The sequence below is a fragment of the Melanotaenia boesemani genome, chromosome 22, assembly GCF_017639745.1.
Source record: "Melanotaenia boesemani isolate fMelBoe1 chromosome 22, fMelBoe1.pri, whole genome shotgun sequence".
Classification (NCBI taxonomy): domain Eukaryota; kingdom Metazoa; phylum Chordata; class Actinopteri; order Atheriniformes; family Melanotaeniidae; genus Melanotaenia; species Melanotaenia boesemani.
Genome location: NC_055703.1, coordinates 10,727,393 through 10,750,289, shown reverse-complemented (window position 1 = coordinate 10,750,289; position 22,897 = coordinate 10,727,393). Strand labels below are relative to the sequence as shown.

Genomic DNA, 22,897 nt, shown 5'->3' with positions numbered 1-22,897 from the left:
CAGACACAGGCAAACAGCTGCCATCCATGCTTGTTGCTCTGATTGGAAGCTTGCTGTTGTTTATAGAAAAACAAAAAAAATGCAATCTTTTTTGCGTTGAGGGCTCCCTGTTGTTTATATTTAAACAGTTCGCTGGGGAGAAAACAATCATGAAGTGCCTGGTAAAAACCTTTCTGTCAGCATGTAAATCAACACATGAATGACTCTTATCACATTTGCTTTGGATTTAATTCAGGGCAAAAGCTGAATATATTTCCATTTATGAATGCCAAATTGAGTGGCTGGACGGCCAGGATTGGCGCAAGCAGAACCATCTCTTGTACTGCAGCCTTACCCATTGTCCATAAGTCCCAATTGTTTGTGTATGTGAGGCCTGTAGGTGTGCAGGTGTGCACATTCTTGTTCACTGGTGCATGCAACAGTCAAAAGAGTCACTCCAAACTTATTTTAGTTTCAGTATTTTCTCATATACTTCTTATATATTTCTTATATATATATATATATATATATATATATATATATATATATATATATATATATATATATATTTATATATGTATATCCCTTGGAGAACAAAATGAGCAATTAAAGAGCCACAAATCAGAAATACAGTGTACAGTGAAGCTGGTAGCACAATTTAGAAATTTAGTTTCATATGTAAGTGAAATAGTAACTTTTTTTATGCTGCATTCATCATTAAATCATTTAATTTCAATTTACAATGCAGGATTATTAGAAATAAATATCTGTTGAAGTAAAAATAAAATTAGGTAAAAAACAATCTTGTGGGAAAAAAGTAAGTATTTGTGGAGAACTTTTCATTTGCTCTGCCTGAGCTCAGCATGAGATTTGTGAATTAAGTTTAAACAGAGGTGGAAAGGAGAATAGAATACTTTGATATGGAGAACTCTTTGATTTCTATGCATGAGATAAAAAAAGCTGGAAAAGGTACACTGTAACGAACCAACTGTGAAATTCACAGTAATTAACTGGCAGCAATTGACAAGTAAGTTACTGTAAAAATATTTACAGTAAATAACTGGCAGCAATTGACAAGTAAGTTACTGTAAAAAGATTTTACAGTAAATAACTGGCAGCAATTGACAAGTAAGTTACTGTAAATTCTTTTTACAGTAATTAACTGGCAGCAATTGACAAGTAAGTTACTGTAAAAAAATTTACAGTAATTAACTGGCAGTAATTGATAAGTAAGTTACTGTGAAATTTTTTACAGTAATCAACTGGTAAGATACTGTGAATTTTTTACAGTAATTAACTTGCAGCAATTGACAAGTAAGATACTGTAAAAAATTTTTTTACAGTAATTAACTGGCAGCAATTCAGAAGTTAGTTACTGTAAAATAGGTTTTGTAGCTGTAAAATCAAACCGTAATTAAAATGTACTGTATTTTATTATTGTATTTAAAATAGTAGTACTGTAAAATATAACAGTAAATTTTAGGTACTGGATTTTCTATTACAGTAATATTGCCTTAACTGCTAAACTAAATACAGTAACTATGCACAGTACCTTATATGTACCAATACTGTTATTGTAACTGTAAATCAAAACAATATAGTCTTTTTTACAGTAGGAATGTTGTGAATCAAAAGTACTGAATATTTTCTGCACTTTTATATATCAGTTGTTATTGGCTTTAAACAAAAAATGATACAAAATGTATTTCGCATTACTGTACAATTTCACTTTTAAATAAAATGATTTTTCAATTGCTGCATACGTAAATACATCAGCTGTTTTAAGTGTAAATAACCATAACTTAAAAATGCAGTTCAGGCAACAGAAATAGTATTTTAACTAAACATATACTAAAATTTGCAAACTTGCAAACTTGGGAAGTTACAATGTTAAATATCTTAACTCTTCCATGAATCTTTCTATGATGTAACTTAATGATTAAATTGGGACAACAAAAAATAAATTTTCCTAGCTGTTTATTTCTTGTGTTTAATCACAAAATAATGGATATTAATATCCATACATAACATTGGCTCAAAATATAATCACCATCAAGCTTTTAGAACATGTAAACCACAGTACATTATTATTAGCCAAAACATCCATAAAAAGAGTGCCAATAACTTGTCAACCAAATTTTGTTTTTGTATAGGACGTGCTGTGAAAATGTGTGTACTCCAAGTATATTAAGAATCAATAAATCAATGGACACATATACACAGATAGCATCAACAGAACATAATCGCATGACGTTTCCAGAAGATATAACAATATTACTAACCATAGTATCCATAAAAAAAGAGTAAAAACAGTAACTTGCCAAAATATTGGCAATAACATTTCCATAAAACACAATTGCATAGAACATGCTTTGTACTACAAGTACAGACTCCTTGCCTCCTTGCCACTCAGTCCAACCGTTCCATAGCGCGGTTCCACAGCAACATCCTGAAAATTAAATAATCTGTGAATAAAAAGTCTTGAAACAACCCTTATTTTTGCAACAATGTAAAAGAAAAAAAGCAGTACTGTAGCTTTACAGCAGTATTTTCTTTGAAAAAATCTTGAATCATAGCGCTGTGAACTTAACACCAGGATTCACACTGGATGCTAAAGCACAGTGAAGTGGTGTTGCCCTCTCATTCCCACAAGAAAGAAATTCCAGAAAGGCAGTTCAACAAACGCTGCATTTCCCCATGAACCTGACTTACTCTAAAGTGAAACTCTGTTTTCAGTTCAAGACTGCTCACTTCAGACAGTTTCAATTCAAGACAACAGCTGATCTGTGCTAGGTAAGTCGACTATATGTTGACTGAGTTGAGCTTGTGCCAACTAGTAGAAAAGTATCACAAATGGGGCTCAAATATTGTGATTCATTAGGGCAACAGGGGAGAAAACATTAAGCAGTCATTTTCCAGAGAGAAAAAATAGAATGGCATAATAAAGATCATTGATAGAGTTTAAGATGTGATCATCTCTTTATTTTGAATTGAAGATCACTTTCTTTTATATTAGCCTTTGAGGAGGTGGTTGGAACTTCAATGCTGACTTCCTGTTTTCCTGCCGTGTGGACGCTTTCTACTTTGATCTCTATTTTGTGATTTTACTTTTCTTTTTAATTATCTTTATTGCTTTCTGCACTTTTTTTTCTAATGTTTTTATGTAAAGCACCTTGAATTGTCATGTACATGAAATTTGCTACACAAATAAACTTGCCTTGCCTTTAATATACATCAGCTATGTTTTTGGCTCATGGAGCCAGCGTCAACATTATTGGGGACTGAAAACGGAAGCTCTTAGTTTCCTAGTGAGCTGGTAAGAGAGAACATGTGTTTACCGCTTTATGAGAAAATGACATGAGATCAGTGAGGAGTTTGACAGACTAAACGTGCAGCAGCGTCAGCTGCAATGAGCAGCTGCTGCGTAGCTAAATGTTTACAGACGGCCCACTGTTAGTTTCTTACGTTGCTGCTCCACATGCTGCTGGCTTTCATAAAACATGTGCAGGGGTCTGCAGTAAACTATCACGTAGTAACCAGCGTCCCAGCATCACCAGTGCAGTGATGGGAATAAGGACAGTCTGGGAAGTGTTTGTGCACAGGTTTTGCTGCAACACAAGCTTGGCTGATGGCTGCAGATAACCAAACCGCCGCTGGTGTCACTCACGAGTCTCATTCATTCATTCTGCCCCTAGTCCCTTAATTTTTTTTTTTTGAGGGGGGGGTTATAATAGAATAATGAAAAGTAATCTGGTTATCTATAGATTGAATTTTGAAATAAATATTACAGAACAAATGATACATGGACCTAGACATACACTGGTTCAAACACTGGTTAATCTAAATGATTTTTCTTTTTTTATAATTGAAAATGTGTAGGTCATGATCAGAACTACAGTGGTGAAAAAAAAATTCATGAAACGTTTAAGGGAACATATCATGCAAAATCCACTTTTTTAAGCCCTTAAATACCTGTTTTTGTCTTTTCCGAGCGTTCCGGAGTGCAGAAAAATGTAATTTATTCACTTCCGGTGCAGCATATAAATCTTATTATTCTTTTTGGGTCATATTTTTCAGTCTGTTTAGTTTTCTTCGCTATTTATTACGTTTTCCTATCTATTACGTCGCTGTATTTGCTGTGGTTCCACTAAATATGGCCATGTTATTTTTGAAAAACATTCTCTGCCGATCGTTAGCGGCTAAGAGGCTAAGGGGGCGGAGTCGAACCGAGAAAAAACCACGCTGTAACCAGGAAGGGTGAAATGTCTGCTAAAATTTAAAGAGACAGTGTCTATATGAGTTGCTCTCACTGACTGTAAAGAAACACCTCAGAACAGGGGTTAAGAAGGGGTGTGTGGAGCTATACTAACAACGATTTAAGTAAAAAGTATTGCAGTTTTACTTTATATAAACCATAAATTAATGATTTACATGTGAAAAGGAAGGATTTAAAAGCATGACACGTTTCCTTTAAGGCTTTTTTTTTAGAAGGGAATAAAAATAACCCTTTTCAGAAATTAAGGGGTGTATTAGCTACAGAATGATAAGTTGCATAGTATGATTTGTGTTTGAAATTTGAGAAATAGTAAAAAAACAAAAAAGATTTGACTAAATGTTACAAAGATCACTATTTCCAGTTTGAAATTATTAGAGAAAATGAAAAAGTGTAATGACTCTCTCTTCAGTGGAAAGTAGTTAAATATCTTAGACTGCTTTGACAAATATAATACCAAACCCATCATCATATATATATATATATAATTGCTAGGATCATAACCTCACCTTAATCTAGCCAGTTTGCCAATCAAATGCACAGAAGGCATTCATAAAGGAGACAACGCGTGGATTTATATCCGATGTCTTTCGCTTCACGGTTTTGCCAGATTTCTTGCTGGTCTGGACCTTGGCTGTACACTTTGTCGAATCTGGGTTGATCCTGGCAAGGAACCTAACAGAAATAAAAATGGAACATTTTGAAATGGAACATAAACAGAAGTCTAACAGAACAAATCAAGACGTTTATACAAAATGAACCTCATGGGATATGAACTTTAAGAGTCAAATACCTTTGTCAAGGTGCCCCCTAACAGTTAAAACAAACAAATTTCTTTGATGCTAATTTGAGTATTGAGAACTAGGGATGGGACTAGGGATGTCCCGATCCGATCAGGTGATCGGAAATCGGTGCAGATCACGTGGTTTTCAAAGGATCGGTATCGGGTGGAAGTGATCGGATTAATATCACATAATACCAAGGCTATGAACATGAATCACACTTTAAATTCATCCCTGAGTACAAAGTGATAGTAAAATTCTATTATGGTTTATTTTTAAGTTTAATACACTCCACTACATCAGTATTAATGTTGAGCAGATGGAAACAACACTTTCACGTCACAATTTACAGCAGGCGGGGGACTCAGCTGGTAGTTAGCATGTTAATGCTAACACGGGGCACGCAGCCAGCCATCCTCACCGCGCTGAAGGGAAAGGTAACAAACTGGGTAAAGCGGGACAAAACGAAGATAAACATTGGTCTTGCATTTTCAAGATGGAGAGCACTGAGAACGAGAGAAGTTATGATTCGACTCTGAGCTCGCTTTCCTTCCTTCTCCTGGGCAGGTAGGAACCGTCATTATTTAGATCTAGTCTTACTGCAATGAAAGCTGCTTTCAGACTTGCTTTGGAAAATGATAAAGTTGTTGCTCTTTGCCTTTATACTGCTTGCATTCAGATATAGTTCTGCTTTTTACTTCGGAGCTGTAGGTGAGGATAGGTAGAAGAAACTGTTAATCATGGCGCATGTTTGTTTTGGTCTCAATCGCCGTCAAAATCGCCTTTTCCCCCTCTAAACTGGATAGCGAGGGCAGTGCATTAGCCATCTGTAATGTGTGTATATTGGGCATTTCACGTGGTGGAAAGAGCAAAGCTGCGTTCAAAACCACAAATATACGCCATTTGAAAAACAAACACCTTGCCCAATACTCAGATCAGCGGGCTGTGTAGCACACACACTTCAACTAGTCGTGCACGAGGGTCTCCCTTCTCAGTGTAGCGTCACTGACGCACTCCAGGAGGATAATAAGTAATTTCAAACATTCTCCATATAAAAATGTATCTTATTCGATACAGTTATAACAATAATTAAAACAGATTGGATACGTCCCATTTTTCTATTTTTTTTTCCTCATAATTGATGGACCACTGAAGTGGTCAAAATCTAGACTCAAAATCAAATGACTCGGACTCGACTCGGGGGAAAAAAACCTTATCGGGACATCTCTAGATGGGACTTTATGTCGACAAAACGACCGACATTCGACACATGCTCCACTCGAGAAAAAAATATGTGTTGACATGTCGAGGAAACAAAATATTCTATTTTTAAAATATTTTAATTAAAACAAAAGCACATTTCCTATCCGTATCCACCTGACCCTCATTCAACTTCACTCGCGATGGTGGGTCATATCTCACCGCTGAATGGAACATGAACATAAAGGCACCGCGCATAGGGTAGCCTTTGTCACATCCTTTTTGGATCCATGCCACAAACACCTTAAGTTAACGACAAAGTTATGGAAGCTGTGCACGAAAAGGTTAGAGATCTGCTGTCAGGACTCCATGCAGTCTCAGGTGATGGTGCACGCGTTTATGACAAGTCCAGGCCCGGAAAAAGGGCGAAACAGGTGGATGCAATGGTTTCAGTTTTCAGAGAGGACTATTTCACAGAGTACTGAAGTCGCAAGAAGCCCATGCTATTTTTTTACAAGGATGTTGAATAAACATTTGAAAGTGCTCTCTCTCTCGTTTTATTAAGCATGGTTTTAATGGTCAATATCTGACATTACAACCATGTTTTGAGACCAAAATGAACTAGTAGGTTACAACAGTATAGAATATTTTCCACCCGCGGCATTGGTGCTGTCCTTAAAAAAAAAAAAAAAAAAAAAAAGCCGACAATTCGACAAAAAGTCGACACGTGAACCTTGATGTGTTGCCCTGAATGAACAGAATTGTACATACAAATCCTTTTAGATTTGATCTGATTCTTTGTTTTAATCTCGGAATACAAATTAATATTCATAACCAGTATGAAATGTTGTGGTTCGAAATATTTATAGTTCAAATTTAGAAAGTTAGAATGTTATTGCTAATACCTCTGGACAAATTCCAGCGTTGTGACTGCTTCCACCTGATATTCAATGTTGAATACATAGAAACTGGCAAAGTAGACAGCCAAGGCAGTTGTGAAATCTGGCATAGGAGGAGAATGTGGGATTACAACATGGCCCTCTATGGACAGCATCCACTTGTTGGCAGACCAGACAGTGTCTCCTGCAATAATCAGACAAACAACAATTGAATTACAAGTAAGTTATGTACGACTATGCAGATCCTCTTCCCTGGCTCAGTGCTGCAGTGCTTGAGTGGGCAGGAGTTCGTCTGGTGATCAGAGAGTCATTGGCTCATCCCTGGCCCACCAAGTCAATGTTGTTGGAATGTTCTCCCTGGGGACGGCAGTAATGACACCTTCTGACTAGTCTTAGCATAGTTAATACAGAAGACAAATGTCAAATACAACATGTACACTATGGGCACAATGTACAATGACAAACAGGGCTTGACATTAACACCCGCCAACCCACCAAATGCGGGTGAATTTAGGACGTGGCGGGTAACACAGCCACTCCAACTAGCCACTTTGGCGGGTTATACATTTTAATTGTAGTTTTATCAAATGGCATGAGCGCTGCTGTTTGCTTATCGGTCCATTTGTGAGCCGCGTCGCTCCGTTTCTTTCTCTGTGTCTGCAGCTGCTCCTCTCAGTAATCTTATTAGAAAACACAGTTTTTGGTAATTTGCCTTTTTGGTTGACAATAAAATTAGATGACTTTATTAGTAATAATAATTTTTCATTGTTTTTTTTTTCATATTTATGTAATTTTTCATCTTGTTGAATACAATTTATTTGTGTATAATTATCAGTCCAGAGAGGGAGAGAGGGAAAAATGAGGAGAGGAGAGAGAGGGAGGTCAGGAAGAACCAGGTAAGAATATAATTTAGGGGAGCCCAAGTCTAGTCCTGCAGAGCTTCTATCCTGCAGCTTCTGATGATCCCTTCCCCATCACACCTGGATCTAATGGCTAAATGTGCTCATGCACATTTGTAAAGATCTTAGTAAAAAGCATACATACTCTTAAAATGCAGCTCTGCAGAGGCCTGCTAACCAGTTATGCCTCTGATTCAGTTCCTGATTTAAATAATCAGGATATGATGGTTTAGTCACAGATTTTCCCAAAAAGTTTGTGCATTTTTTCCACAAATGTGGGAATGAAACTTAAATGTACAAAACAGTGAGATTGACTTTGACTGAGTACTGACACTTATTTTTTTTTTCCGTTTGAAGCACTGATTCAAAAAGGTTGTAAATCTAGTTCTAGTAAACTAAAGCACACCATAGTTAGCTAAATATTTATTGAACCTAATTTTCCAACACCGAAGTTGTGGCTAGTGAAAATGCTGAGTGGCTAGTAAGTTTTGAAAACCACTAGCCACAGTGGCTGGTGAGCAAAAAAGTTAATGTCAAGCCCTGATGACAAACACTTACCAAACTAAAGGGGCATAAAGCTAAGCAATATATCAAGATTTTCAGATATATCAAGACTTTTTCACACAAGATACAGCATAACAGAATATTGTTTATATCAGGTTTGCTTGTTTTGAGCTAAAAACATATATCTTTGCATTTTAAACAATTGAATATTTTGTTCTGATTATTGAAAAGTATTTTTTTTATTTCAATACACATCTACTTTAATTTCAGTCAATTATTTTAATGCACATGTGCTTATAATCCTTAATAAAAGTACAGTTAGCACTGTAAACCATAAATTTAAAACATCTCTTGTTTACTTGACCCAAAAAATTGATATTGAGATATATACTGGGACTAGGGGCAGGATTTAGAAAAGAAAAAACATGCACATACAGCTTTTTAATGCTAATGGGTGATAAAGCGTTACAGTAAAAAAAAAAAAAAAAAAAAACAAGCCCCCCCCACCAAGAACCTCTCCATTGCCTCTAACAGCCTGTGTGCTGCATAATGCACTGCAGTCCTACGGATCGGATATCAATCGATGCTGCATTCGCATCCTCAAAAGCTCTGAAGACACTTGCGGTTAAAAAAACAAACAAAAAACTCATTCAACTACTATTTACTGGATACTTCTGCAGCTAGCAAACAACCTAGCACCACAGAAAGCTAATAAAAAGCGACACTAAGGGGAAAAATAAATTAACCAGCTGAATGTTTATAGATGGACCATTGTTAGTTCGCTCCACATGCAGCTTGCTTTCTCAAAATATGCACAGTGATCTTGCAGTAAACCGTCAAGTAGTAACAGCGTTACAGGATTAACAGTCCAGAGCTTGGAAAAATGGACCGCCTGGGAAGCATTTGTGTGTGCTGCCGTTCTGATGGGTCACTGTTTTTGCTATAACACCGGCGTGGCTGGTGGCTGCTGTTACCCACACAGTTCATGGCGTCACTAATGAGTAGGGTTGTCACGGTACTCGGTACTTCGGTACCAAGTCGGTACCAGTGCTACTGTCGGTACCTGTATTTTCATGATACTGGTAGTACCGATGGTACCGAAGAAACCAGACGCGAGATGTGTACATCCGCCACCTGCTAGCAAAACATTTCGGTGAAGATGCTCCATCGAGTGAAGCGGGAGCAGCGCCTCAGCTCGTGTAAGGCCCATAAAAGTCAGAAAAAACGTAATATTCATCCATACTGCTCGTCCAATGTAATCCAAATGTGCTGCATCTATAATCTACTATAAACCACGTCATTTAGTACATTGTTTATAGCCTAAACAATAGCACATGGCATTTCCCTGATGCGCGTCAACGACGTTAAGGAAGCCGCGGCAGACAAACCAGTAGCCAGACAAACCAGTGCGCAGATAAACCAGTAGCCAGACAAAACAGTGGACAGACAAACCAGTAAACGGACAAACCAGTAGGCAGAATATGCGGGGAACGCGTTCCCCCCGCTCTGTCGCGGCTTCTGTAGTCTCTCCGCGGCACCGTCAGTATCAACATATCTGAGTTCTCAAAGCATAACGTGACTTAAAAGTAATAATATTCTTGGAGGCTGATCCAATATGTCCGTGAATCAATAACATATAGTCTAAAACCATTACAGACTTATTTTATTATTATATTTATACGTTAATTTGTTCATGTTTACATCTCTGGCTGCTGGGATTTATAATGCTGATGGAATGGAAGAATTAAGGACAATATTGTTAATTTCTGTAGAATACTTAGGGACATGACATTACAGAACTATTCCTATTATTTTATTTATGCTTATTTATGATTTATGATTATAGTAAATGTTAATCACAGTAAAAAAGCACAATGTTTGTTTAAATACTTGAAGGCAAAGTGCCAGTGCATACATTTTATTCATTTATCTGTTTAAGTTTTTACATTGTAAAGGGTTCAATATTTTAATGAAGGTGGGGATATCTGGAAGAAATAAGGACCTTTTTGCCGTGGTATCGATTTAGGTGTCGAGTATCGTGTAAATTCACTGGTATTGGTACAGACTACTGAATTTCTGGTATCGTGACAACCCTACTAATGAGTCTCCTTTCTTCATCCTGCCCCTAGTTCTTTCAACTTGTGCCATCTGAAATAGCAACTGTTAAGTTGACTGCCACAAGAGTTGACAAGAGTGTATTTCCACTTAGTTGTACTCTTCTCCAATTCTGCTTTTAATGAATAACAGTTTTACCTAGTGCAATGAGCCTTGGGGTGCTGGGAAGGACCAAGTGTTCCTCTGCGTCGGCAGGAGTTGTTGTCACCTATGAGTATTAAAATTTAGATAAACAAAACCACTTTATACAATTATTACAGTACACAGTAAACAGGGTGCTTTTCACTGTCTAGTATCAGCTCAAACCATCTTGCCTTTTTAGTTGTATAATGGACAAAAGCAGTAGCTAGTACCTAGTATCTTTCTGGTATAACCTGTTTTTGAGGTTCAGCGACAACGGAAGTGATACCAAAAGATGATGTGGGAACTCTGCAGACTAAACTACTTTAACTGCCTCATATTGCAGAAAAGATCCAAAATGTACTTAAAGTTGCAATAGAGCAAATAAATCATTAAAACATTAATTAGCATTCCAATGTACATTCATCTGATGTCTCCAACAAGGCACCAACATGGTAAAGAAAAACGAGATTAAATGTAGATCAAATGTGAGTTGAAATACTGCAAGAGCAAAGTGTTCACAATAAAAAAAAAACTATTTACAATAAGAGTTATTGAAGGCCAATATGATAACTTACATCAGCAAGGATGAGAAGGGCATCCTCTGCTTCTTTGAAATGTGTCATCATCACCAGGAGTGCTGCAAGACCATCTGTGCCCTCACGGTCTTCCTTCAAAGCATCTTTCAGAAGAACTTTAACTTCCTTGGTCCAACTCATCATCTGAGATCTGAAATATTCCAGGAGCCTCTTCCCTTTTTTATCCATGTCATCTTTCAGTCTGGTGTGCAGGTCAACACCAGTGAGGGTGGTGAAGTGGGAAAGTAAGAACTTCCAAGACAGGAGAAACGGCCACTGTTGACTTATGTCAAGAATGCTGGGGGATGGGTCTGCATTGATGTCCTCTCGTTGTTTTAGATATGTGACTGTCATAAGGTCCTTTACCCTTCCTCTCTCAGCTGCCCTTAGCCCCTCTTGAGTAAATATATCTACCATTTCTTTCCTCTTTTCTTCAAGTGAATTAGGGGTTTCCCCGTCTGGGTACTCCTGTGGCTGCCAATTAATACAACCATAACTGTCGATTCTAGCACATTTGGCAGGTGGTGGTGGCTGGTCATCATCACTGGTCTGTGACCTTCTTGGTCTCCTCAGGCGGGATAGAGTGTTGTCTCTATTGACATATTCAACTCTGGTCTTCAGCTGCTGCAGTAAAGTGAAGTATCCACATCCAATTGTTTCCCCCTCCTCAGTGTTATCTAAAAAGCTGCCAGGATACATCTGAGTTATAGCTTTTGCTACTGTTGTGCAGTCTTTGCGTGTCGGGTTTAAGCAGTGTTCTCTCATGGAATCGACAATGACTTTCACCATGTGTCGGCGATCCCCTGGCTCTGGACGATTACCAGCATCAATAGCTCTTTTCAGAGAGGGCCTCATTTTGTCCCACTGCACCTGAAATCTGTCCACCCAATTGCTCTGTCCACGTGTAGTGGCTAATTGACTGGTGGAAGGCTCATCTGAGAGTGACCTAGAGGAAGTAGACATGGTACTTGGGGAAGAAAGAAGTGAAGAAGTGGCCGACTGGGGACTTCTTGGCTCTGCATAACAAATTGACATAAGCACAAAAAAAACAATAGTTAATGTCTCATTTATACATTACTCATCTTAATAGAGCTATTATCAGGATACAACTGCAATTAATATAAACAGGTAAATGAGACAGCTTACCACTTCTGAACGAATTAATCAATCTTCTGCACTGAACGGGCGACAGCAGATGGCTGATGTCTGCCTCTTTAACAAACTGAAGGTCATCTGGCCCTTCCACACCCAAGGTGGTTTCCAACTCGTGAACCACTGCTTCCACCTTCTCCCTCTGTAGCTGTGGTAGCACACTCTGTATAGCATTCTCAATGATGGCCATTAAGTCCTTTACCTGTAACACACTGAATGGTGCAAGGCAATCAAGCTGAGGCCAAACTGATTATATATGGCCAATGGATAGTAGTCTGCTACACTGTCCACAGACACACACTCATAATGAGCATTATGACTGTTTTGTAGACAGTGTACACCAAGGTCCAAAACTTGTACTGACTGATACATCTCAACAACAAAATGCACACATGCTTGATTAATCAGTATAAGCACAATTTTCCCAAATTGGTAGCCCATGTCATTTTTGTTAACAACAATAGCCATGCCTCTTTGGTACAGTGTCCCTTTAAATGTAACAGAGGGTGTTTCAAAAGTGTCCTCTGGACGAAGGCCCTTGAGACTAGCAGCTCTCTGTATGGCTATCTGGTAAAGTTGGTCATGGAACTTTGTGGATTCCCCTACTTGAAGCAATGGAGGAAATAAGCTGCCTGCATGCAAGTAAGCTTGCAGCAACTGGTGTCTTTCAGCTAAAGTGCTGCAAAGATTTTTAAAATTATGAAGTTTCCTTGCACATTGTTTGAAATAACTGTGTTTGCTTTCAAACCGCAATGTCCATAATCGGATAAGAGGACCAAAATGAAGGATGAGCTCAGGGTAATGAACAAGGTAATGGTGTTTGGGTTGCAGTGAATTTCCAGGGAATTCTTTTCTTCTCATCTCAAGGTACTCCTCAATAAGCATCTGAAGATATGCAACTTGGTTTTTGTGGATCTTTGGTGCACATACTAACTCAACAACTTCCCTCAACTTGAGACACAACTGCCAAACATCATTTTCAAGGGGATTTTTTATTCTGTCCCCAATCATTAGTGGAAGTAGACGTAAGAGGCACCAGTTCTGAGCAGCATGGCCACCAAGTTTTTCCCCATCAGCTTTTACCTCGCAAGGTTTGTTATTAGTGTCACTGCCTTTGTATGGAAAGTGTGATATTATCCTGTTTAGGTGATTATAAGTGAACTGTTTCTGAGTCTTCACCAAGTGCTTTATATACAAAGCGAGATCAACAGAAACAATCCCTTCGAACAGGTCATGACCCAGACATGGAGGGAGGCCTGGCTGACAAACATGAAAATACCTCAGCTGATTGAACACAGAGTCAAACTTTACCCCGTATGTCATTTCCTCATTTGCTACACAATTGTTGTAGGTCTCTACTGATCTAGCAGGACCTGGTTTTGTGGGAGTTTGCTCCCAGGTTTCCCTGTCTATGAGGCAATACCTGCAGATGTATCTGCTTTTACTGAAGTTTTCAGTAAAACCTCCAATGCCATGAGACCCTAGATTATCTCCAGTTATGGCCAAAACAGTACCTCTCACAATATTCCCTCCAGGACCATGAATTCCATGCTCTTCGATTTCTTTCAGGTCATTAACTGCAGCAGAAAATACCTTTTCTTGGCCAAAGAATTTGAAATCCTCTTCCCTGCACAACAGAACTAGCTGCATTTGGTCAATGGAAGACCTGTTGTGTGCAGTGATCTCTGCTAGTGTCATATAAACAGCTAAGATCTTATGCTTCTTTCTGCCAGAGCCAAGGGGGTTAGCAACCTCAAATGAATCTTGATATAAGATAATGCCAACTGATGATGGTGATTCATTTAACAATGTATTGTTTTTAATGACTTTACCATCTCTCAGATCTTCAAGGACATCAGGACATGTCGATGTGTAAGATTTTGCTTGGAGGTATTGCTCTTGAACTGATACCTGGCTAAGTAATGCCTTCACTGTTTCTTTAACGGACACATACTGGCAAAATCTCTCTTTTCCATTTCTATCAATCCCCAGGTAAATATCTGTTGGCTCAACATAGTTGAATTCACTCTTGAAAAGTGTTCTCCGTGTCTGATCACTTCTAAATATTCCTTCATTGTACCTTTTCATCAGGTCATTTTTTGACAGATTATCAATAAGATCCCTGATTTCATTTTCAGGCACATTTAACTGTGTTAAATCTTGATTCAATTTAGACAAAAGATGGGCTATGCTCGAATTGTGCACCTGCTGGAACTCTTCAATTATTTTTTGAATTACAGTGGCAGGTAGCAGCATTTTAGCCTGCATCTGGAGGTAAAACAAGGCCAGACTGTTCATGAACTCTTTCTCGTCTACTTCATTTCCAGCATCCAATACTTCTGCTGCAAGATTTTCACCTAAATCTGTCAGAGCTGTATTGGGAATTTCAGTGTCCAATGAGCAAGTTGTGCAGGCAGCAACTTCAGCACTAGAGATGCAAGTTCTGTTTTTATGTTGCCGACTGATGTGTGACGTGAAAGAGGAGCGTACAGAGAAACTTTTTGAACAGTTTTCAAAAGGGCAAGGTACTTTCGTCCCACTTGTAAAATGCAGCTGGAGATGCTCCCATAGAGCTGCTACACGTTCGGACACAAAGCTACATCCCTCAAATTTGCATGCTAAAGTCTGTCCTTGGGTTTGCGCTCCTGGTTTAGCTGTGGACGTGTGGACTCTATACATATGCTTTTGAAGTGCAATTACAGTTACAAAGGCTGTGGGACACTCTGCATATCCACACTGAAATCTAATGTTAGCAAGGTTTCTGTGAATTCTAACATGCCTAATGAAAGCGGGAATTGACACGGCTTTGAAATTACAAACAGAACAAGTGTAAGACATTTTGAACGAGAACTGCCGTTAAATCAAACTGAACGTTCAACTGTCTTTTTCAAAAATGTCTTGAATAAATGACCAAACGAAGTTTGACTAAAGAGTCAAGAGAAAAGACACTTACGTGGAATATATGGAATATGATGCACCGTGTGCTGCTCCGGGCGTTTCCCTTAACCGTCGCGTTTTTTCCACCAAGTTGTGAAAACAGTTCACCTCCTCCTGAAGCAAACTGGAGAAGGTTGCAAAGTCCTTGTGTAGTCCGATGGAGTTTGGCACAGAAGAAAAGCCACAATCAAAGCATCTTTTCTTATTTTTTCTTCTTTAAAAAAAAAACGCTTGAAAATCAGTTTTGTGCCAGTCGTCTCTCTCTGGTTTTCGTGCCGCGCACCTGTGAGCTACAGCGGCTTCTGAATCGCGAATGGATAGTGATCACGTGATCCGTTCATGAGCAGCTGCACCAGCAGTTGTCTGCATCCGCGCTCTGATCACGTAGTTCCTCTAATAATATGACTACAATTTAAACAGCAAGCTTTCTTTTGCCTGTACGCAAGTTTGATAATGGAACCTAAGCCTTTTTTTTTACCCCACATAAACACTAACCATAGAATAAATTAAAATTAGCTAAAAAAAAAATAAAATAAATAAAAATAAATAATACTGTGTACACCCATAATTTCCACCTTCCACACCTTAACCGTAATGAATATAGAATAATACAGGATAGATTTGGTAAACTTAAAACCAGTTCTTGCTGAATCTCAACTAAAGGTTCAGAAAGTAAAGTGTGACAGAAAAGCGAGTGTGTGTAGGCTAGTATGACACTTACTTGCCCGTTCAGTTTATTGGGAAAAATGTAAGTAGGTTTGATTAGGTTTTCAGAAGTGTACTTTGTACTTTTACTGAAGTATTTTTTTTTAAACCAGTACTTTTACTTGTAATTGAGAACAATTTAAGCAATGTAACAGTACCTGTACTTGAGTACAAATTTTCAGTACTCTTTCCACCTCTGAGTAGCTGTAAAGCAGCCAAAAGCTGTTTTAATTGTAGTTTTAATTGTAGTATAGTTATACTGTTCTTTCTTTTTCTTCTTCTTTTTATTGTGTGAATGCCCTACAAGGCTCTTTCTCTTTATTATCTCTTCACTGTTACTTCTTCTGTACGTTTTCCTTTTATCATGAATGCAAGAGTGTGTCCCTGTCCTCTGGGCCTGTCTCAAAGCTATGTCCCTGTCTCCCTTTGCTGTCTCCTGTCTCCAGGTCTCGTCCTCCTAATGAATCAAGGCCACATATCCTGTGTCTGTCTGTTCCTCTGCTGTTTCTCAGCACATTTCCATATGAAATACTCGGTTTTCAGACAGTCACTGTGACACAAAACAACTTCATTACACACACACACACACCTTTTAGTTTTCAGATAAAAATTATACACCAAAGTGTAGCTGTGTGCCTCAACTTTCCAGCAGCGCCGAGATCTATTTGTGGTTGTGACTGCAGCCATTCTTTGAAAGTGGTCGCGTCCACTCTCGAAAGTGGTCGCAACCAGTCCTGGAGTGCTCGCGTCTTTGCTACCACGTCTGCAGAGGCTTCAACCACCTTCAGACCATTTAATAAATACTTTCACTGCTTTGCTAATGATGAACACACATCGCTGAATGCTTTATAAAATAAACTACTTTGGGACTGCAGGTCACGTCCACTCTGGCAATGGTCGCGTCCAGTCCAGGTCAGGTCGCGTCCACTCAGAGTGGTCACGTCCACCTTCGGAGTTTTCGCGTCCACTCTCGAAAGTGGTCGCAACCAGTCCTGGAGTGATCGCGCCTTATACCACGTCTGCAGAGGCTTCAACCACCTTCAGACCGTTTAATATATGCTTCCACTGCTTTGCTGCTTTGCCAAATGCATTATAAAATAAACAACTGGTTTATTTTTTACTTAAAAAATCGATGAAAGAATGAAAGAAAATGACAATACGTCAGCCTTTGGCATCTTCTTACTGGTGAATCATTATAGCACAGCCGCAGTTTGACACATCAACAGCTCGTACAAGTCAATTCTGTTCAGTAGTAACTGTTGTCAATGTGGAGCATATGCTTTGACAGGAACGTAAAATTGTGATAGCAAATTTTTCCAAATTGGAAGGGAGAACAACCACTATGCAGTGGTACTTGCGCAATACTTTTATTCTGAAATGCATTGCCAGAAGAACAGGAAGTGTTGGTAGTATGTCACTAGCTACGTTCCGATCCACAGTGTACTTCAACCTCCCTACTCCCTGTTCCCTACTCCCTACACAGGGAATACCCTACGACGCTTAAGTTCCTCCGTTCGGAACACCCTGCCACGTCATCTGCGCATTCCTTACTTCCTGGTCTTCACCAAAAGAAGATATTAATAGCATCACAAAATAACGTAACACAGACTTCACTTGTGCAGCTAACATTAGTCTTCAGTTTAGCAAAGTCACACAACAGGCTACTAGCAAAACATCACGAGTTTAGCTTGCTGGTGTACCACCTTTGTTTTTTTAAATATAGTTTATAACTTATTGTGGCATTGTTGTGCAGGTTATGTAACTTAGAAACATATATGAACTCGGACTTCATCATCTTCCTCTGCTTGCCGAATCTGTAAAGTCCACTAGTGAGGGAGCGCAATGCATCATGGGTAACATTGCTTGTCAACTTCCGGCAAAGTGTACATCAGTTGTTCAGTTGTTCCCTACACCCTACTAAGTTCCCTTCGAACTGAACATCCGTTCTCCCTACGGTTTGGAACCTCAGTTAAGATGGCTGTGCACCCTTTGCAGTCCACTTAGAAGGGAACTGCAGTGCGATCGGAACGCACCCACTGTCTTTATGCAGACGTGGAAGCCCTGTATAGATCCTGCTGCTCAAGTACTATAGCGTACTCTGTTGTTTGGAAACATTTATTAAATGTTCCGAAGGTGGTTGAAGCCTCTCGGAAGTCCTGTTCACAAAGGCGAGACCAGTCCGAGATTGTTCGCGACCACTCCGAGAGTGGCCAAGACCAGTCCTGTAGTGGACGCGACCACTGCCAGAGTGAAGAAGACCTGCAGTCCCAGAGTAGTTTATTTTATAAAGCATTCAACGATGTGTGTTCATCATTAGCAAAGCAGTGGAAGTATTTATTAAATGGTCTGAAGGTGGTTGAAGCCTCTCCAGATGTGGTAGCAAAGGCTCAAGCACTCCGGGACTGGTTGCGACCACTTTCAAGAGTGGACGCGACCAGACCTGGAGTGGACGCGACCAGTCCCGGAGTGGACGCGACCACTTTCAAAGAATGGCTGCAGCCACAACCACAAAAGGATCTCAGCATCACTCCAGCTTTCACCAATTTTTGTCATCAAGAAGCGGAGACTTGTAGATTTTGAGCGACACGTCTCCAAGTCAGGGCCTCATTCTCAGCCTTCTGGCTGTATTATTGGTATTGGTACACACCCCAGTGCAGTGTGTTTAAATGGCTCCCGTTTAAATTTCTGTAACACTACAGCAATAAAAGACACATCTATGCATCCTTCAGACCCTTCTGACGAGGAATCTGAACATATAATTTGTATATCTGTCATGGATACTCTCAGGGGAGGCGAGTTTGAGGACGTCCACACAGTGATTGGAGCAGAGACATGGAGGGTGCAGCCTGTTAATATGTATTCCGTACAAGAGGAAACAAGCGTAAAGGTATACAGAAATGAAAAATTTATTTTAGCCCACTATGGGTCATCAGATTAGTGTAATAACAGCCACAGCGACCAGTCCCGGAGTGGACGTGACCACTTTCAAAGAATGGCTGCAGCCACAACCACAAAAGGATCTCGGCATCACTCCAGCTTTCACCAATGGTTGTCATCAAGAAGCTGAGACTTGTAGATTTTGAGCTACACGTCTCTTAGGCCTTGTCCACACGTAGCCGGGTATCTGTAAAAACGAAGATATTTTCCTACGGTTTGGCCTCATCCACACGTAAACGCAGATTTGCGATTCAAAAACGATGATTTGAAAAAACTCCGGCCAAAGTGAAGATTTGCGAATTCTCCGTTTTAAGCGTTTGCGTGTGGACATTAATAACCGGAGTTTTATGTTCCGAAACGTCACTGTCCACGACAAAATGCCCTGACGTCACATGTGCGACCTGTGTTTACATTTTGAAACAGTATGGATCCTCTAAAAACTCTCCTAGCGTTGTCCATTGTCCAGGCACTTTTTGCTTCAACATCATCTTGAGTCTTGTTTGCTTTGTATTCTAAAACCACACTCAAGAGGAGTTCCGTCTCCTTCTCGGTCCATACGAACGGGCCTGGCGCCATGTTTCATGTGTTGTGGAAGTGACGCAGAGAGACGGAACCTTTCTGATTGGATAGGATTTGGTGAATTACTGCCACCTACAGGTTTGGCATGCTAATGTACGTGCTTCACAACGCATTTATGCGGTTACGTGTGGATGGAGTTTTTTCCAAAAACGAGGCTGTGTGGACGCAGTTTTTTTCTGCAGGGAGGGGGGGAGAATATTCGGCTTTAAAAAAACCCGCCTACGTGTGGACAAGGCCTAAGTCAGAGCCTCATTCTCATCCTTCTGGCTGTATTATTGGTATTGGTACACACCCCAGTGCAGTGTGTTTACTGTCCTACAGTACGGAGTGAATTTGCCCATTTGCCATGGCGCATGGTAGTGACGTCATCGCCATGGTAGGTACACCACATGGAATCATAACCCAAATTCCAGTAATTGGCCATTTGAAATCCAAAAACCTAAAGCTGTCAGACTTATGGCCCTTCAGATCCCTACAGTCGGAGAACCTGTATGAACAAAAGTCGCACATTCTGATGTTGTTCAGGGGTCGGGGATGAGTATTTTGACATGTGTTTGACTCTGATTGGACCCCTACTTTTTGAGAGGCAGGGCTTCAAACGGCTGCATTCCTCAGACTCTGGGTGGCAGCTGTTTCCATGGAACCAGACCAAATCATTCAAAACTGTGCCCATGAACTTGTGAGGAGGCCCCTGTCGATCACCCAAGACCCAACTTTGAAGGATCTTTGAGAGGCGATGTAGCCCCGCGGGGGGTCCTAGCACAACAGGATCAAAATATTCAGGTAGAGGACTCTCTGATAAGCAACATACTGGAGATTTCATGTTTATAGCTCAAAGAGTGTGTGAGCTGTTTGATAAAAGCAGGTCAAAAGTCCAAAATTCACTCTGATCGTTAACCCTGACACTTCTCAAGTTGCTGTGGCTCTGAAATTTTGCACAGTGCATAGCTGATCCCCACGATGAAGACATTAACATTTCAGCCTTCTAAGTCAAAGTGTTTGGGAGTTATTAATTTTCCCTCCATTTTGTAATTTGAAATTATAAAAATACCCTTTTCAGCTGCCACGCTGCAACCGCCCCACTGACCCCAAAAAACAGCACAGGGGATGGCCCTGTCCCACCATAACCATACTCAAAATTTAACCCAATAGCTCAAAGCCTTTAAGCAGTATAAAAAAAAACTGTTTATCCATGTCTCCTTGATGTTTGGCTGACACAGAGGAAGCCATTTCTGACCATTGCTGTAATTTCCTAAAGTATGTCACTGTAAATTTCTATTGTATTATTTTGAATTTCTACAGTACAGGAAAGGCTACTGCAATTCCTTGCTCTGTGGGCTACACAATAGGTTACTGTGAATTTTTACTGTACAATCCTGGTTACTGTAATTTCTTAAAAGTACATGTCATTGTAAATTATGATATATCACTGTTAATTTCTACAATACCATGCTGGTTACTATGATTTTACAAAGTGCACAATATTACACTAACATTTTTTTTGGTTGCTGTAAATTTACACAGTAAGTTTCTGTGAAATTTATGTAAATGTTAAATATATAATTGTGAATTTCTACAGTACTATAACTGTTACTGTGAAAATTTACAGTACTATACAGGCTACTGCCATTTCTGATGGTAAAAAATATGTTACTGCAACTTGGAACATATTGTGATTTTCTACAGTACTGTTGGGGTTGCTGTGATTTCCTACAGTGCTCATGATGTTACTGTGAAATTGCACACTACTGTAATGTTTGTTTATTTTTTAACAGTAGTGATGATATTACTGTGACTTACCACAGTTGAATTTTGTCTACTGTGAATGGATACAGTATTGTGTTTAGTACTGTGATTTATACAGTAGTTCACAAATTACTGCCTTTTATACAGCATTTTACTTTTTAAACAATCACAGTAACTAATTGCATATAAACACAGTAAATCACTGTGTACTTCACAGTTACATGTCACTGTAAATGCTTTTTACAGTAATGATGACATTACTGTGACTTACCACAGTAGAACTTGGTCTACTGTGGATTTTTACAGTATTGTTTTTAGTACCATAATTCATACAACATTTTGCCAATTACTGCTTTTTATACAGTATTTTACTTTGAAATCATTCACAGTATCTAACATTATAAAAACACAATAAATAACTGTATATTTCACAGTTATATATTACTGTAGATACTTTTTACAGTAGTGACAATTTTACTGTGACTTATCACAATAGAACTTGATTTACTGTGATTTTCACAATATCGTTTTAATTGCTGTGATTTTTAAAGTAATTAGAGAGTTGCTGCTTTTTGTAAAGTATTTTACCTTAAAAACATTCACAGTAACTTACCTTGCAAGAACACAGTAGATTACTGTGTATTTCACAGCGATTTCTTACAGTGTAAGGAAATCTGAGAATTATCTGACAGCTCTTTTGAAACTTAAACAAGACTAATTTGATCATTTCAGCATCTTTCACTTTTGAAGAAAAAGATAAAAAAAAAAGTGGAGAAACAAGCCATTGATTTATTTATGGTTTTACACAGATTTTCCTTTCCTCTGGGTTCTTAGCACAACTTAAAGGTGGAGGTCAGAATGAAGGTTGATAGCAGCATGTAGGACTCAGTTTCTCCCCTCCACCGAGCTTTGAGCATGTGTGAGCAGTTGGAATATTGCATAGCTGCTGATGCATGAGGAAGGCGTGGGTGCAAATGTAAGGAGTGTGGAGTGACACTTGAGGAGAAAATTAAAGGTATTTGGACGGCAGCACAGCTCATGTTTTGAACCATTCTGCTGCCTGTTGTTCTGTTCCTTTTTGCAACCTTGAGATAAGCTGAAGAGGAGAGGAGCATTTTCTTTTATCGAGACATAGCCATTAGACCCCAGAGAAATACCCCTACACGATGCTGAATGGAGAGTATGACGCTTGCTGACATGCCTGATTGAAAATATGGGATGGGTTGATGGGTAGACATGAGAATGATGATTCAGAGACACTCTATCAGACAAAGCCAGAGTATAAATGAAACTAAAAGTGAAAAAAAAAACATGTTTAAAAATTATTTTTCTTGCTGTGTTGTTGAATAAATTTGTTGGTGTATGAGCATGTGCCCATAATAGCCAGTGTGTCGGAGCTGTGAACATGCTCTGCTAAAAACTTCCCCTGAGGGGCTATTGTGATCCTGCCCTGCATGTGACACAAGCGCCGTATAGAAAAAGACCTCAACTA

At 39.2% G+C, this 22,897-nt stretch overlaps 2 protein-coding genes across 4 annotated transcripts in view; one reads left to right on the top strand and one right to left on the bottom strand.

Moving 5' to 3' along the window:
- The window catches only part of LOC121633726 (MAM domain-containing glycosylphosphatidylinositol anchor protein 2-like), a 226,127-nt gene that overhangs the window by 117,423 nt on the left and 85,807 nt on the right, over nucleotides 1-22,897 (top strand). The window lies entirely within an intron of this gene.
- Nucleotides 974-15,798, bottom strand: LOC121633727. Of its 2 annotated transcripts, XM_041975924.1 has the most exons (7): nucleotides 15,455-15,790; nucleotides 12,496-12,713; nucleotides 11,350-12,365; nucleotides 10,790-10,859; nucleotides 7,140-7,317; nucleotides 4,762-4,927; nucleotides 974-2,428 (listed from the first exon to the last, which is right to left on the bottom strand). In XM_041975924.1, exons 2-6 carry the CDS (start codon nucleotides 12,689-12,691, stop codon nucleotides 4,768-4,770), a joined length of 1,620 nt encoding a protein of 539 aa, XP_041831858.1. In that variant the 5' UTR covers nucleotides 12,692-12,713; nucleotides 15,455-15,790; the 3' UTR covers nucleotides 974-2,428; nucleotides 4,762-4,767. The 2 variants fall into 2 exon arrangements, 1 of the variants encoding a protein (XP_041831858.1); XR_006009118.1 differs by lacking the exons at nucleotides 974-2,428; nucleotides 4,762-4,927 and adding an exon at nucleotides 7,351-7,490 and having other exon boundaries at nucleotides 7,168-7,236; nucleotides 15,455-15,798.